Source organism: Clinocottus analis, unplaced genomic scaffold (genome assembly GCF_023055335.1).
Source record: "Clinocottus analis isolate CAN_PGR_092001 unplaced genomic scaffold, fCliAna1.0.p SCAF_11, whole genome shotgun sequence".
Lineage (NCBI taxonomy): Eukaryota > Metazoa > Chordata > Actinopteri > Perciformes > Cottidae > Clinocottus > Clinocottus analis.
Window position 1 is genome coordinate 2033623 of NW_027175832.1, and position 16725 is coordinate 2050347.

The 16725-nt window shown below is 44.6% G+C and overlaps 1 protein-coding gene across 1 annotated transcript; it reads right to left on the reverse strand.

Annotated features, from left to right (window-relative positions):
- Positions 1 to 4790: 4790 nt before the first annotated feature.
- onecut3b (one cut homeobox 3b) lies at positions 4791 to 14854 on the reverse strand. Its single transcript, XM_068571247.1, has 2 exons — positions 13795 to 14854; positions 4791 to 5152 (listed from the first exon to the last, which is right to left on the reverse strand). Exons 1-2 carry the CDS (start codon positions 14852 to 14854, stop codon positions 4791 to 4793), a joined length of 1422 nt encoding a protein of 473 aa, XP_068427348.1.
- Between the last annotated feature and the right edge of the window lie 1871 nt (positions 14855 to 16725).

Here is a 16725-nt window from a genome sequence, read left to right on the forward strand (position 1 = left end):
TGTCTACTAACTGACAATATAACAATTATAGTATACAGTACACTATATGAAGTCATTATTATATTTAACTGAAAGGTTAACTGATACAATGAAAAAGAAAAACCTACATTAATAAATATAATTTATATATATTTTGATTGTGAGGTACATCAGTGTTTCCAAAGTCCTGTCTATGTTCCCCATGCTGTACATGTCCTGGACTGGCGTGTCCTCTTCTTTCACACCACCAGGTGGCAGCAGAGCTCCACAGTCAGACGCCACCACACAGAAATGAACAAAGTCAGCCAATCGCTTGTTTCTTTATTTGTTTTAGTCTAAACACACAATTCAACCCTCCTGGTTTTCACTCGGCGTATCATTCGTCCCAGTCATCACTGGAGTGTCCCTCCACAGGCTGAAGGCAGACCAACGTGACTCACTGTGTCGCCGGGAGGTGAAGATCAGAAGAAAGGCTCTCTGGGTAACGTTCGTGTGTGCAGGCATTTGATCAAAATCTTCGATTAGACGTCCACTTAACAAGTCAAATCCCCCCCCACCACCACCACATACACCTACACCTCCATCGTGGCCGGGGGGGAGGGTCCCGGGTGCCTCGGCCCCCACTGTAAAGGTCACTCTGCAGAGGTCAAAGGTGACCACACACACATACACCGAGAGCCATCCTTCCTCCTCTCCTCCCATTTCTCCTGTCCAGTCATTTTCTCTGCCCTCCTCCATCACTCTCTTTCTCTCTCTCTCCTTCTTTTTGTTTTTTTGTGTCTCTGCTCTATTTGAAATTGATTGTCTTCCACCATCACAAAGACACTTGGTTCTGATTGATCGGTAAGGGAAAGAGGGAGAGAACATCGACGCCGGGTCTTCCGAGCGCTCTGAAGTCTGTCGGAAAAGGAAAAAGGAAACGACGCCATTTTGACGCGCTGGAGGAAACCCGCATTTCAGCTGCCCGGCTGTCTGTTTGTTTATGTTTCTAGTTTCTACTAAAGCAGACAAACACACAGGCGGATCAAATTTAGATTAAATACGGATGAGAGGAAATACAGGAACCAAACAGAGAAACTCACTCACACCTGAAACAAAGGGCAGATACAGACATGGAGGTGTGGAGGCCATTTTCACACAAAGGGAAGAGCAGACGCACGGATGAAGCTGATACATGTACAAATACACACTTCCTTTTTAACAAATACACACATATTTCATATAAGACACAGACCTAAAAAGAATGTTTTTTTTCCCTGTTTCTCCCCCTCTTCACCTGTAGAGGTACAATTCATCCTGCAGTTTATATACACATATATAGTATCCATGCATAAAAGAATCGCTCATCCCAACCATAATGACGGAGGTGCTTTGGTTGGTTCTCTTTTTTTAATATGCAAATCACTTGAACACACTTTGGAAACAATCATTAAACACAAAATAAGCCAAAAAGTGATGCAAAACAGAAATTAGTGCATCTCTTACGTGTCATTTTCACCTCGATCTTGACCACTTTTCTCCATTTCTACGTCTTAACATATATTCATAATCATATGTCAAGGGATTTCTTTGTCCTCTACTGCTACGTCGTCATATCTTACATCCTTTCTTACCTGATCAATTATTCTTAATCCTCCTTTTAGAGTTTCTCCTAACTCCAAAAAAAGGACAACGTGCAAACCTACAAACAATAAATTAATCAACTCAAAGAAGATGTGAAACTATTGGACGGCTTTTACTGGACACGCTAATGAAATGAACATAAATAAATCTTTTAAAAAACAAAACAATCATTTTTGCTGTGACTTTAATGTCACTCCCATAGCTAAACATTGTCATTATTGTTTCACTACATTAACCTTTACAATAAAGATTTGAGGTATATCAAGATGAATTGTCTACACATGCCTCGTTGTGATGCTACCCTGGACGGAGGGACCAGCAAAGGGTTTGATGGGTGGAGGAGGGTGGGGGTGGGTGGAGGGGTGACTGGTGGGCTTCGTGTGTCTGTTTGGAGCTGATCGGTCTCATCGTTTCTGTACTGATTGATCACCAGTTGCATTGATACGAAGGTTAAAGTTTTTAGATGCGAGCCAATGGGAGAGCGGAGGGGTTTAGAGGGCTTTGTAAACAATCAAGAGACACACACACACATACACTCGAGTTACAAATTACACAAAAATATCTCTGGTGGGAGTGTGTGTGCATGTGTGTATCGCGGAGAGGACGTCGTCCCACCAGCGTGCAACAACTCAGACGGTGGAATAATATATGTTTTCCTTCTTGGAGTGAAAAAGAAAAAAAAAGTGTGTTTTTATGTCATGGGGACTCGCACTTGTGTTGCCCCCCCTTCACCCTAAACACTGTGTGTGTGTTTGTGTTTGTGTGTGTCTGTGTGTGCAGAGCAGTCCAACCCCTGGTTGAAGGAAAAAGGCACTCAACTCTTCCCACATAACAAACACCTCCTGTGTATTTGCCATGCGGCACGGCTGCTCTGTGGAAGTGTGTGTATGTGCACTAAGAAGCACATCAGTGTGTGTGTGTGTGTGTGTGTGTGTGTGTGTGTGTGTGTGTGTGTGTGTTTGCATGTGTGTAGTGTTTGCACGTGTGCTCACGTCCCAGGTCCAGTGTGAACACGGCAGGCTTGAAGTATCTTTGGTATTGATGGCTGTGTCACAGTCTATTCTGTGAGGTAGCCACACACACACACACACACATATATTTATATATATATATATATATATATATATATATATATATATATATATATATATATATATATATATATATATATATGTTCCCATCACTTTCTGGGTCTGAGCTTCAAATATCTGCACTGAAACGTGACAGTTTTCCCTTTTTCGGACTCTGAGACATCGTAAGTGAGACCTCCTCCAACAAGGGAATCTGCTTTAGTGCACGACCAGAAACCCAAAACGCTGGAGAAATGTCACTTTTTTTTTGTGATGATGATGGGCCTCTGATGCTCCCGCTGCACCCTTCCTCCTCCTGTATGCGTCTTCTCTCTAATATGATTATCTCCCGCTAGAAGATGCTACACAACAAGTGGCTTTGCCCACCAAATAAATTGAAGAAGAAGGAAAAAAAACACACACAGAGATGGTCACCAAACACATACACAGCATTACCAGAGGAATGCAGCGACAGTCCAGTTCAAAAGGGCTCATAGTTCAGAGGTCAAAGGTCAGGGGCCTTCCATCACACAGGTATTCACAAATATGCACAGTTCATCATGTGTGGCGTTCCTTCCTCGTCTGTGCATAAGATCAGTTTACGTTGATTCTTCTTCTTTTTTTTCATCTTTTAAGTTGTTTTTTTTTACATTTTGTCGACAAGGTGCTTCTTTACATAAAGTTTTAGCACAGCATAGCACGATGGTCCCGAAAGAGAGACCCACGTGTCTATAAGTACTGTTAATACCCGCATCAGTAGTTAAGGAGGGGGAACTGAAAAGAGACACAACAAGGGGGGGGAGTAGCAAGAGAGTATAGATACATAGAGAATAGATAAGACAGAGAGAGAAAGAGAGATGAAATCAAACACTATTTACAGTCATTGTGTTTCTTGTCGATCACATCAATGTTTGTTCTGAGGTATGGAGCAGGCGGCGTGCCCGTGTCGCAGCTCGCAGCTCGACGGTTTGTAATGACGCAGGCCGGACGCACGGCGGCGGAGCGGGCCGCTCCTGTTCTCTGATTATCATAAAGAGGCAAACATCATTGGCACTCAGGATCCTATATTGTGACATTTGACCTCTGCGTTTGGCCACTAGAACAGAGCAGACCCCCCTCCTCCCTCCCTCTACACCCCCTAGACTCGGGCAACACAACACTTTTTTTTAAAACGCGGGGAGTGTCGCCCCTGTTTGATTGTTCTCCCTTTGTAACCTGAAAATAACCTCTCGAGCGGCCGCGCGGCGTACGACCGTGCGGACAGTTTTAAGAAACAAACATTCAAATGTGTATCAAAGGGTTTTGGGGGAGTAATCGTACGTTGTCGGGTTGTTTGGTGTTTTGCAGGGCTACACATCTGCTTATACGGGGTTTTTTTGGTGTCTTCATCCTAATAGAAATCTGCACTGCAGGTTAAAGTGTGTTGCCGGCGGCCGTCGACACACACGCTCATGTTTAGAGGTGGATTAGACGGACAGCAGGTGGCACTGTTATCCTGACGTGGAGTCAGGCCGAATCACTGCGGAAGACTTGCACCCCGGGAGAGACACGGCCTGCAGTGATGCAGAGCGGCTGGGTGGTATGTGCTTAACGGGTCAAAGGACCTGTCGGGAGCGTTTCACAGACACTTGACACACAAACGCACCTCTCAATCAGCCTCAGTGTCTCGTACTGAAACGAGGAGTGAGAAGACAAAGACGTGCGGCTGCCTTACAGCCGTCTGCTCCCTGTCACCAGTGAATCTTTGGTGTGTTTACATCCTCACAACCAGCAGAGGTTCCTCAAGTGAAACCCTCCCTTTTCAAGGCTTCAACACTGACCCACATGGAGTTTAGTGTAGATGGATTTTCTTTGGTTTGTTAGGTGGGTGCACTAAGAGCCCTCAGAGCTGCTAGATCTTTGGTTTTGAAAACAAAGTCACAATTTGAAATGCATGTCAATCCCTATTAGTAACATTCAGATTAAAATGAAATCGCACGGATCGTTGAGAAGATCTGATTCATCTGCTCATCGTCGTCAGCACTCTGAGCAGATGAATCAGATGATTGTCCTGGAGCTACACACCCTGTAGCGTTCTCCGTCCTCCAAGTGTCTGTTCCACCGTCCGTCCCGCCGCCGTCAGGCCGTCGAGAACGTGGCGGCAGAGGAGGTGCCGGGTTGGATCGGTGAGTTGTTGTTGTTGCTGCCGCTGTTTCCGTGAGGAGTGTGCACGTGGCCGTGGCCGTGCACCCCGTGACTGTGCTCCTCCGTGTCCCAGCGGTCCGTACAGCGGCGGCGTGCGTTCATGAAGAAGTTGGAGACGGTGGAGAGCTCCAGGCCCAGCTGCTGGGAGATGGTGATCTGCATCTCCTTGGAGGGCCGGCGGTTCTCTCTGTAGATGGCTACCAAGGTGCGACGCTGCAGGTCGGTGAAGACCAGTCGCTGCTTCTTTGGCAACTGGTTGCGCTCTCGTCCTCGGTCCTCCTCCTTACGTTTACATGCTGGAGAGAGAGGAAGGGAAGGGGCCGAGGAAACGAGGGGGGAGGACAGAAGGAAAGGAAGGAAGTTTCATTGCCGTTGAAATATTCAAACAATTTAAATTTACTGAAATAACACAGAATATATGGCTACAAGATGAGGTGAGGGGCCTTAAAAAACTAAGTATGATATACAGGGATATGCTGAAGAATGTTAGACTATCAATTAAAATGACTAAAGAGCAAAACAAACGGTGAAACCAAAATGGTTATAAATGAACTGATCAGGTGTTGGTGTGCATCGATGTATTTGTGCAATACAAAGGTCTAAAGTTTACAGCCGAATGCGTTTTGCTCCCCGTGAAACTGCAGATATTCATAAAGACGGTCTGATAGAAGGACAAAGAAAGACATTTGGAGTTAATATTAACGTTACATGTAACATAAGGAGGGGAACAGGAGGCCGCAAACCAGAGAATGGAAAAGTGGAAACGCAGGAAGGAAATCCACGAGTCAGTGAATCACCACTTATGAGTGAAAGACCAAATCAAACTGATATTCTGTAAACTATATATCCTTCCAAGTGGAAAACCGGTCCACCCTTGGGATCGTTTAATGGCTTTTGCAAGTTTCATCCTTTAAAATGTTGTATATCTTATATTCTTGCTAATTGCTGAAGTACACTAAGAGTTTTTAGATTGATTTCTTGCCTTTCACGCAGTTTTTGCTTTTTCCATTTGTTTCTTTGTGGCACGACAGCCAACTTGAGGATCTAAATGTTGTTTGAAAGCTAAGTTGTCTTCGTGTTCTTGACAATAAGTCAATAAGTAGTTTTGAAAACTCTTCTTGTTGTTGCGTTCAAGGAGACTCGGAGATTTGAGACTCGGTTGTTAAACAGTAATTATTTTTGCACAGAGGAAACAACAAACATGTTTTTATCAACTTCTCTACCCTTAAATGCAACACAAAGGATATTTTATTCTCCCTGTTGCTGTTGGAAGTAAATTAAAATGTATAAAGTAAATACATTTTTTTTAAAACGAACATGAATGAGCCTAATTGTTCATCGGGATAGATTCTCTATGAGCAAGTTTTAAATCTCTACAAGTTGATTTTTTTAAAGTGCAGTGAAATGAGCTGAAAGCAGCGGCGCTTAGAGGAAATCAATCCAAAAACTACAGAAGGCTTTGAAACGGTCATCAGACATTTAAAGTGGGTTGTACATGAGAACACGACACGCAAAACACCCTTTAAAGTTTAGGCTGTACAGTTTAAATGTTGCGTGGGAGCAAGTATATTTATTATATTATCTTGATCCAAAAAAATAAAAATAAAAAAAGGTTATTGTGGGTAAAATAAATAAATAAAAAAAGACGTCTGGTTTACGTTGTGTGTCTGTGCTGAAACTGGAGGAGCGTGATGTGAAATGCTGACCAAGACGCGGAGTGCCTTGCCTGGATGCACCGTCAGTAAAGCGGCTGTAGCTGTGGAGACTGAAGGGAGTCTGTTCTGTTCTGCTGCCCTAAAAAGCTGCAATGATCGATTTTCCGCGGTTTTCTCCTGAACACGTGGTCCAGTAATCAGGGCTCCCTTCCCCACCCGATCGATCGCCATCGATCCGCGAGACCGAGGTGTGTGTGTGTGTGTGTGTGTGTGTGTGTGCGCGCGCGCGTGTGTGTGTGTTGCGCCTGCCTTGCCTCGCATCGGGGAGTATATCTCGGGAGCGCGCTTTGTGACAGACAGATGGAGAAGAAATTGTTTATCTCTGGAAGAACAAAGGAGTTTGTGGCGGAAAAGAAGCAGTCGTGCAGTCTGAGAGAGGACAAAGGAATGTCTTTCATAATAGACTACGTGAAACAAAGTGAGGAATTATATTCATGCCAGACTTGGGGGTGTTTGTGCACATGTGTGAGGGAGGAAGGGAGAAATATATAGGAAAGGGTGAGGGGGATGCAAGGAGGGAGTGAGGGGGAGAAGCTGCAGTGTGGAGGTGATGTATGCAAATGATTGATGACTTTATAGCAGGTTTAGACAACAGCAGTAAACAGATTTGACTGTGTGTGCGTGCGTGCGTGTGTGTGTGTGTGTGTGTGTGTGTGTGTGTGTGTGTGTGTGTGTGTGTGTGTGTGTGTGTGTGTAGGGGGATCAATAAGAATGTGCACATGTGTATGCATGCCTGTGTGTGTGTGTGAGCGTGCATGTTTGGCTTGCCATTGTTCATGCTTTGTTACTGCAAGCGAAGCATAATTAAGATGTTTTCCTGCTTCTCCCTGCATTGGAGCCTCCTGGACTTCTTCAACTTGTTTCCCTCTTGTTGTTTTTCTCAATTGTTTTAATTTGCCCTCAGATTGATAGCCCCCATATTGATTGATCCTCACTTCAGAACCATTCCATGGAACGTTTATTCAATTGGTTCAGGCCCAGCCATGCCAGAATCTCCTCGCGGCTCTCTAAGTGCTGTCTCAAACCAAACTCAATACTCCCTAATGTAATGACTGAATGCTAGTGCTAATATAGTGATAATTTAATATGTAATGCCTGTTTTCGAACAACTCGTGCTACCGGCCATTTTACAATGCCAACACCACTCTGGTTCTCCTCCATCAGCTGAACTGTGAGGCTTGCAGAGAGAGAGAGAGAGAGAGAGAGAGAGAGAGAGAGAGAGAGAGAGAGAGAGAGAGAGAGAGAGAGAGAGACGTCCCATGAACCAAGGAGCTATAATAACACAAAGCCTGCGTGGGCCTGCTCAAAACATATTTCAGATAATCAATAGATCCATTTAAAATGAAACCCCTAAACATCGCCCTCCACAGCAATGGATAGGACCACAGGGAAGGGAAAGAGGGAGCTGCTCATTAAAACACCTCTCTTGAGATGAGAACACAGCGTTAAGGCTATCTTTACCTGCCTCATTACCAAACGGGCTTTTCTGAAGAGACAAGTGGCGACGCTCAGCAGTCTCAAGTGGCTCTCGCTTGTGTCGTCTCTTTCATACGTCCTGGTGTCAATGATGCTAAAAGTACTTTGCTTAATCTCAACCTCTCGCCGATTTAAAGATTAAATCACCGGGGCCTTTAAGATCTGCTCCGCTCCATCATCAAGTGGCTGCTGCTTCTACGTTACCTTCGACGACGTTAAGACACTTGTGAAGACGGGAAGAGCTGTAGACAGTTGTCTTTTGTCTGAGGGCCAGCTGCAGCTAAGAGTGGACTCATTCACAAAAACACTGGATATTCTGTCCATTTCTTTAAACACAACAACAATTATCCGTCTGTAAACTCTTAAAATTGCATCCCTTCAAAGCCAAAGTCAGAATATGCATGATATTGTTCATTTTCAAGGGTTTAATTATGATTCTAGGCGGAGGCTTCAAGTGTCCACGTCACACTTGTGTACTTATAAATTGCATATTGACCCACGATTGGCTCAGGTGAACACAGACAAACGTTACCCCTTCGGCAAATGAAGGAGAAAAGGGTCGAACTCTGCACAACATGCATCTCTCTGCACGGTGAAGCTCAAACAGTCAAGTACAAAAGACATTTTTGGAGTGAAGGGGGGCTCTTAATGCACTCCTTCAGTCATTATGAAACACATTTGACTATTTGTGTAACCGGCTGAATGACAATGCCTCCAGACTTTTGGGGTAAAGACACTCTTCCTGCTTTTTTCAAATGTTAAATGTGCAGGAGTAACATGAGATTGGATGCCCATAGCTTCGCTCTGGCAGGTGCAAATAAAAAAGAGATGAAAACCAATAAGGTGTGAGTCACATGCAAAAGGCCATCTATCTATCATCCATGTGGGGAAAATGACAAAGATATCATGGACCCACTAATATAAATACAAAATGAAGCATGTGTGCGTGTGCGTGTGTGTGTGTGTGTGTGTGTGTGTGTGTGTGTGTGTGTGTGTGTGTGTGTGTGTGTGTGTGTGTGTGTGTGTGTGTGTGTGTGTTGGGGCGTGAGGTGGCAGACGGTGAACTAACCGCACCGTGCTGCTGCTAGTCGGCGCCTGGACGGACGGATGGGATCGGGCTTTGTGTCCGCTGAGACGGGCCCTCTCCCGCCCTGGACGGACTACTGCAGGCGAGAAAGAGTTTGGCGTCAATCACTCTCTGTCACACCTCTCAGATGTACGGTTATTGATTGTATTGATCATGTTATAGGCCTATTCATTGCTGGGGGTAAAAGGGAAAAACGCCATCAGCCCCACCGGCATTATTAACACAGCAGCAGCGGCGAAACCAAACCCGCCCTAAAAAAAGAAGAAAAATACTCTCAATTGATTAGGATTGGCTTATTTGAAAGCTTTCGTTTATTTGTCGATGTAAAGCTTGTGTTGTCCTGTTGAGGCGAGAGATCGGCCGCTTTACAACCTATCAGATATTGGCTTGTAGTCTATAAACTGTGTTTAATGCCTCTCCCTGTTCCCTAACCGGACGGGATACTTTATTCAGCTCCTCCAAAACATCTCACAGTAAACTGCCAATTGCGCCGTTTCCGTCAAACATTTGCTGCTGAAGAGAATAAAACGAGTTTCTCGACGCAAACGAGGGGAAAAAACGAGTTAAGAGAAATGTAGAATGACTTAGAAACTTGTATAGACATATGTTACATGTTCTGAGTGAAGCCACAAACAAGGTCTCTTTAACTGTTTTAATTGTCCTGGAAGAATTGTGTATTTATTGTTGTTATTATCAGCATGTGTTTTCATCCTTTCAGCTTTTATTTGATCCGAACCGGAACAGTGTTGAGCCTGAAATACCTGCTGCTATTTGAAGGACTATGAATAGTGTTGGAAGTTGTGGACTTTACACCGAAAACCTGTTTTTAACTCAACTAAATCTTCTTTTTTTTTCATCGTCATGAAGAATTCACTAAATAGAAACGAGTCTGTTTCGGTCAATTGCCAAATTGACTAAATGGGGAAATATGTGCACACGGTCTAAAACGACACTCAGATTTACGTCCTTTACACACACACACACACACACACACACACACACACACACACACACACACACACACACACACACACACACACACACACACACACACACACACACACACACACACACACACACAGCTACAGAGATAATAATGTACACGTGCTGGTGTCTGTGTGATTAATTAAGTAAACAAAGTTGACGTTGAAAAGTGAAAGACTTTAATTGAATCCTGACTCATCAGATTAATCAGCACCTTTAACACTAATCAAACTGGCACGAGGCAATTAGTGAAGTTTTACCAAAGTAAGACTCCAAATGACTAAATTACAGCTTGGAGATGCTTCAAATGAACAACCTTATGATCTGCCTTATTTCATTATTCTGTATTCATATTTATCATAAGACGTTTTTACTCAACAGGAGGAATGTGAGGGTTCACAAGAATATGCAAGGTTTCAACATTTAGTGAAACATTTTAATAAATGTTGCAGCCCTGCATCCATATGCACGACCATTTTTTTTTCTTATAGTTTGATGAAGTTAAAATAATGAGACATAATGTGGCCTTTGTCATAACTGCCATTAATATATTGTCATCAGTTTATGTCGTGAAATGTAATTTTAAGTATTTGGTGTACAGTTGTTTTGCATTTTTACGTTACGTTGTAGTATATTTTAATATATTCTGAGGTTCAGACGCATTCACTCTCATTTCTATCCTGAGTGTCAAAATATTTGTCTCCAGTGGGTCAAAGTGAGTTCTGTCTGTTACAGAGAGAGATGACCGGAGAGCAGAGATGAAATAAGGGTGGAAAGGCAACTGATCTGCTTTTGCTGATGCTGGTACAGAGCCAGACGAGGAAGAAGGGGGAGGAAGGAGGAAGGCAGCGAGGGAGAGAGAGAGAGAGAGAGAGAGAGAGAGAGAGAGAGAGAGAGAGAGAGAGAGAGAGAGAGAGTCGAAGAGAGCAGAGGAGAGGAAATCAATACCGATTCAGAGTGAGTCAGATAAGCCTGAACAATGTATAGTGCAGACACACTCTATAAACCAGTCACACACACACACACATATACACACACACATGTGCGTGTGTAAGCACTCACACACACGCACACACACACACACACACACTGGTTGAAATGTGCTCGCATGCCTCCATAAAGGCGCATTACAAACCCCATAAAGCATCGCAACCTTTAAAATCAAATGACATCACAACCTTGGATTGCTTTGAAGATTCGCTGACAGGAGCAGAAAGCACTCATTACGACGACTCGATGGGCAACTGGACGCTCCGCTGCTCTTTGTCTACTGTAAGAAGCTCTCAGCTGCGGCCCGCTAGTGTTTCAGACGCCAGCCTCCCTGATCCCACCACACAAACTGCACTTCTTTGTGTTTCATATTGTGCGTCGGGCTTCTGCTTCCTCATGAATGTGATGTTTCTGATTCACTGGAAGCCTCCGCCATGCTCGTCCGTGTCAGATCAGTGCTGCTGGTGCATCGCGGCATGTTTGAGGGGTGTAAACAGGATCCTTCAAGCCCACTTACACGCGCTGTGCCGTGTTGTTTGGGTGTGTGGTCCTCAGCTGTTAACCACAGATTTGACTTTGCTTCCCCAGAAGATGCTGTTACAAGCTCTCTAACACCGCCGCGCTCTGCTCCTCTCTTTCTTCCCCTCTCCCCTTCGTCTCCCTTATACTTATCAATTATTAAGGTTGGTATTGATCCTTTCCCTATCCTGCCTCTATCTGGCTGTTCACACAAAGACCAAACCATCCTGCCTTAGCTCAATCAATGGCATCTGCCCGCTCTTTTTCACATGTCAGTTTTGCTTTTTCCTCGCTTTTGCTCTTAAGTCGAGCTGAAAGAAGTTTTGTATACGTCCAATTTAGTCCGTTCGGATTCTTCAGGAAATACGAGAAACCACAGATTGATATTAATCTTTCATGCCACGAGCAAGTTTGATGGGCATTACAGGATGGGTCTGGTGAGAGAGCAGAGGCAGTGGAAAATGGCTGTGTGCATTGTTGGACTTTATGAAACAGCTGTATGAAACGAGGATCATTTGTTTTTGTTTTTTGTTTTTGTTCTGCGGCGCTGGTCTCCTGAAGCCTGTTGCCACGTTAACCAGTGAAATATTAGTGATATTATTGCCATATGCTGCAAGGAGAGAGAGAGAGAGAGAAAGAGAGAGAGAACACAAGGGAGTGGGAGAGGAGGGGGTTGGAAGGGGGAAACGGCCTTATTGATCTCCTATGTGCAAAGCCAGGCAAACACGGAGAGGACAGAGCTACACTATTAATGACACTCACAGCCTCAGCTCCTAATCCTCATCTATCTATCTATCTATCTATCTATCTATCTATCTATCTATCTATCTATCTATCTATCTATCTATCTATCTATCTATCTATCTATCTATCTATCTATCTATCTATCTATCTATCTATCTATCTATCTATCTATCTCAGGTTAAAACCCCTCTGATTCAATGTTTTAAAACATAAGAATACTTCCTCACTCATGTAAAGACACTTTATTCTGTTAAATATAATGTTGTTGTCCATGAACTGTGATGGATTATAATTTGGAAAAGAATCATATCAACAGTGTAACTGTGATTCACGTCACTGTGGTGAGGATATTGGATGGATATCTTCTGAGTTATGAAAACCAACAGTGGAAGAATCACATGGTTGCTCCCATGCAGGTGAAATAGGGCAGTATTCTCAATTATTATTATTCTCATATTCAGAATAATCCGTATAGTCTCTATGTTCTTCTCTACTGGTCTCTGTTAGCACTCGCCATCCCAATTGCAATCAATATTTCATCTGAACAGTTTTAGCTCATTGTTTCCTTGATTTTGTGGGACCTGCTTTTCAGTATAGCGGCTATAATCTGCGTTTTTAAGGTTTTATTTGTGTACATTTGTTATTATAGGAATTGTGTCCTGGATGATCAGTGTTTTACAGATTTAATCCAATTAAATCAGGATGACAGAAGTGGAAGAAGCGGCTGTCTCCTGCATCACACCAGCCATCATACCTGTCTATATATGGTCTAAATTTAGAGCTTTTACACGGCCAGAGAGACGTGCATGTGGTTATAGCGTCTTTCAGCTCCGATACGGGTATTGATCTGTGTGCCACATTTTAAAAGGAGAGTGGGAACTGGCGTATTGATCAGGCAACCTGGGGTCACCCTGCTTCTCCCGCGCAACTAGTTGGCCCATGTAACCCCACCACCGCTGTGTGTTTGTAGTTGGACAGAGAGAGAGAGGGAGAAAAAAGGCGTCGTGGGAGGGAAACTATTTCGAGGTTTATTGTGAATCAATGGCGATTTGCTTTGAGCCGATCAAAAAAAATATAGACCTGCAAATGTACAAAAAAGCCCGCGTGAACGCGAATGTTTACGCCCAAAACAACCATTAAAGTATTTGGTATTTATAGAGTTACAAATACATTATTATTCTACAATTTATATGTGTTTAATTTAAAATAATAAAGGTTTAATTTTAGTGGAGAAGCTGCTCTGTTTTAACGGGGTGAACTGCCCGTGGTGCTGAATCCTTCAGGCCTGCGTTCACTGGGCCTGATGACAAACAGCTTTGATAAACAAAACCGACGGAAGGTTTCCGGCCTGTCACTCCAAATGGATCCGTTATTATTGTGGAATAATAATACTATTAATAAAAGGGACGGTGACCCATCTTACCGGCCAGCCGGAGAGCAGACATCCGTTGAAACTCGGGCTCCTGCAGCCACTTCCACATCCTCCTGAAGGTCTCCCGGCCTGACTTGAGCTTACTCCAGGGTTTGGGGTTGCGCAGCAGGTCTGAGAGGGTTCCCTGCGACCGGCTCAAGATCCTCTGGGCGAATATGGCCTGAGGGATGGAGTACCGCTTTAACTCGGCCGTTATCCGCTGAGCCACCTCCTTTGTGTTGATCTCTTCCCCCTGCATGCCGGATCCCGCCTGCCCGGCTCCGTGACCGTGCCTCTCTCGCTCCCCCAGCATCACCGCGCCGTTCGCCTGCGAGTGGAGGTGACTGTGCGGGTGGTGGTGCATGCCGTTGAGGTTGGAGATCATCCCGTGGCCGTGGCCCCCTAAACTCCTCGCCAGGTGCTCTTGGTCACTCCGGGACAGCATGGAGGCGTGGGACTCGAACCCCGACACCGGAGAGAGCATCTTGCCCTCGGTGGAGAGGTGTGCGCTCGGACCGTAGGCTGACAGCGGCTGCTGGGAGTTGTGCAAAGAACTCAGCCCGCTGGACAGCGGGGAGAGCGAGCTGTGGCCCATGCCGGACACGGACATCTCTTTGGGGTAGTGGCCGTACAGGTTGCCCATGGAGGCGAGCCCTCGGTGGTCGTCCCGCATCAGCGTGAAGCTGCCGCTGACGTTCCCGGTGGAGAGTCGTTGATGGGCGGCGACGTGGTGGTGCGAGTGCGGGTGGTGAAACTTATCCGAGACGGTGGATATTGGAGGTAGATGCTGCAGAGGGGTCAGCGTGGTGTAGGTGTTGCTAAGGCTCATCCCGGTCTCGCACATGCTGATGGACGGGTGCAGGTGTCCGGACAGCGACGGGTCTGTCCGGTAGTCCCCGCCGGAGCCCTCCATGAGCGAGGCCATGCCGGAGACCATGGCTGACCGCGCGCCGGGAGCATGCGAGACGAGATTCCGGGGAGACGGCGACGGTCGGCCGTGCGGGGAGCCCATGAGGTCTCCCACCTGGGGGTGCGAGGAGACGCTGTGAAGGTTCTCCATGGTGAGCTCCATTGCTGGAAGGATATGTGTTCCCCCTTGTCCCACACCCTCCCCCCCTCCCCTCCTCCCACCTGCCTCTACCTCTATACCTCCTCGCTCCGCGGTCTCTCACGTCTCACGCGGAGACGCGCTCCCTGTAGCCCTGCCGGAGAGATACAATGACCAAACCGTGTGAACGCCGATCCATCGATCCCAAAAAAAAACTCTCCGATCAATTCGGTTTCGGTGCCGATAAGTTCTGATGTTCAGAGGAAGGTGCAGAAGCGAGCGTCTCCGCGGCGCCGCAGCGCGTTATGCGTGCATGTGGTCGGGAGCTCTCCAGGGCTGAATCTCATCTCTGGTCCAACAGCGCTTCCACTAAGAGCAGGCTGAGCCGCGCGCCGGAGAGATGGGAGCGCGCCTATATTTAAAATGTGGGGCGGGCACGAGTTCTTTTTAAAAAGTCTTCCTATGAAAAAAAAAAAAAAAACGTCCGTTGAAATCACCTTGTCTCACAACCAATGACTCAGTTATAAACTGACTAGGATATTTATTTTATTTTATGTTTTTAGAAGTTGTATTTCAAATTCAGACGTTTGTATATGGGCGTGTGCGCGCATGCAGCTCGCGTGCACATGTACACGCGCGACCATCAGGCAGGTGATGGTCTGACGTAAATGTGTGTAAAATACAGTCAGTATCAGTATCCGGATGCAGGAGTTCCTTACAGATAAACTTTGTTTTCCCACGGACTGTATGGTTTTGCATTTATGCGCTTAGTGATAAACCGGATCGAAGTATTGATTGACAGAGATTAATGACGTGGAGCAGGCCCGTGGGGGGGAATTAAGAGAGAGGGGGGGGTGAAGGAGGTCACAAAGTGAGTTAGGATCCCAACGCTGCGGACCAATGAGAGAGCAGCACGCTGGCTGTGGTTTGGTCGAAGTTCAGCAAAGGTTAGAGATGAAGTTCAGAGATTTTATCTGCTGAGAACAATTGTTTCCATAAAGAATACTGTGTGTACATAATATATGTTTCATATTGCACGCCAAAAATAAAACAAAAGTTGACTTTAGCCTCACAGAGCAAGAGGTTTTCAATGAAATGGATAATCTTTATAAAAATAAACAGACTATTCTCATGACGTAGTATATGTTATGTTGAATCATTCGTTTGTGTAATATAGACATTTAATTAAAGAACGTTTGACTAATGAATATCATTCATATTGTAATATTATTATTACTATAAATAATAATAGTAATAAAAGCCTATATTTCCTTTATTATGTACTAAACATTTTTTATTTATGTTGCAGACAGATATTGTTGATCAGTGTGTGTGTGTGTGTGTGTGTGTGTGTGTGTGTGTGTGTGTGTGTGTGTGTGTGTGTGTGTGTGTGTGTGTGTGTATTCAGGACATCCATGAAGTAGTTGTGGCAATTTGTTGTGTTAAATAGTCTATTTTCCTTTTTAAATATTCTATGATAATTTTAAATCCTCAGTGATTCAGTTTGCTGCACGGGGAAAATGAAGTGATGACATCGAAAAGAAATATATTTAAAGTTATTTTCTTTGTTAGTAAGTTTGTTTATTATCAATTAACAGAAGAGAATATTGACAGAAAGAAATACCTGTGACAGTCTTTAATTCAGCCGTGAGAGTCTCCCACTAAATAAAGGTTAAAAAAGAAGCTTTTTAGAAAAGGATGTTTTACAACGTAGTCAATACTTTGAATTAAGTGAAACAAGGTAATTAAATAATAGTCCTTATCATTAGATGTTGAGCTTCGGGCACCAACACGTTTCGTTCTCCTTTTAAACCGAAAATGTAAATAAATATAATGTTCAATATGAGGCTTCTTATTTTTTTAAGAATTAAAAGAGCATAACCGAGCAGACACAC

Excerpts from the sequence above, each read along its gene's own strand:
- onecut3b (XM_068571247.1), bottom strand. The coding sequence starts at position 14,854 with ATGGAGCTCACCATGGAGAACCTTCACAGCGTCTCCTCGCACCCCCAG. Across the intron at positions 5,153-13,794 it reads GTCTGCTCTCCGGCTGGCCG|CATGTAAACGTAAGGAGGAG; the intron begins GTAAGATGGGTC and ends CTCTCTCTCCAG.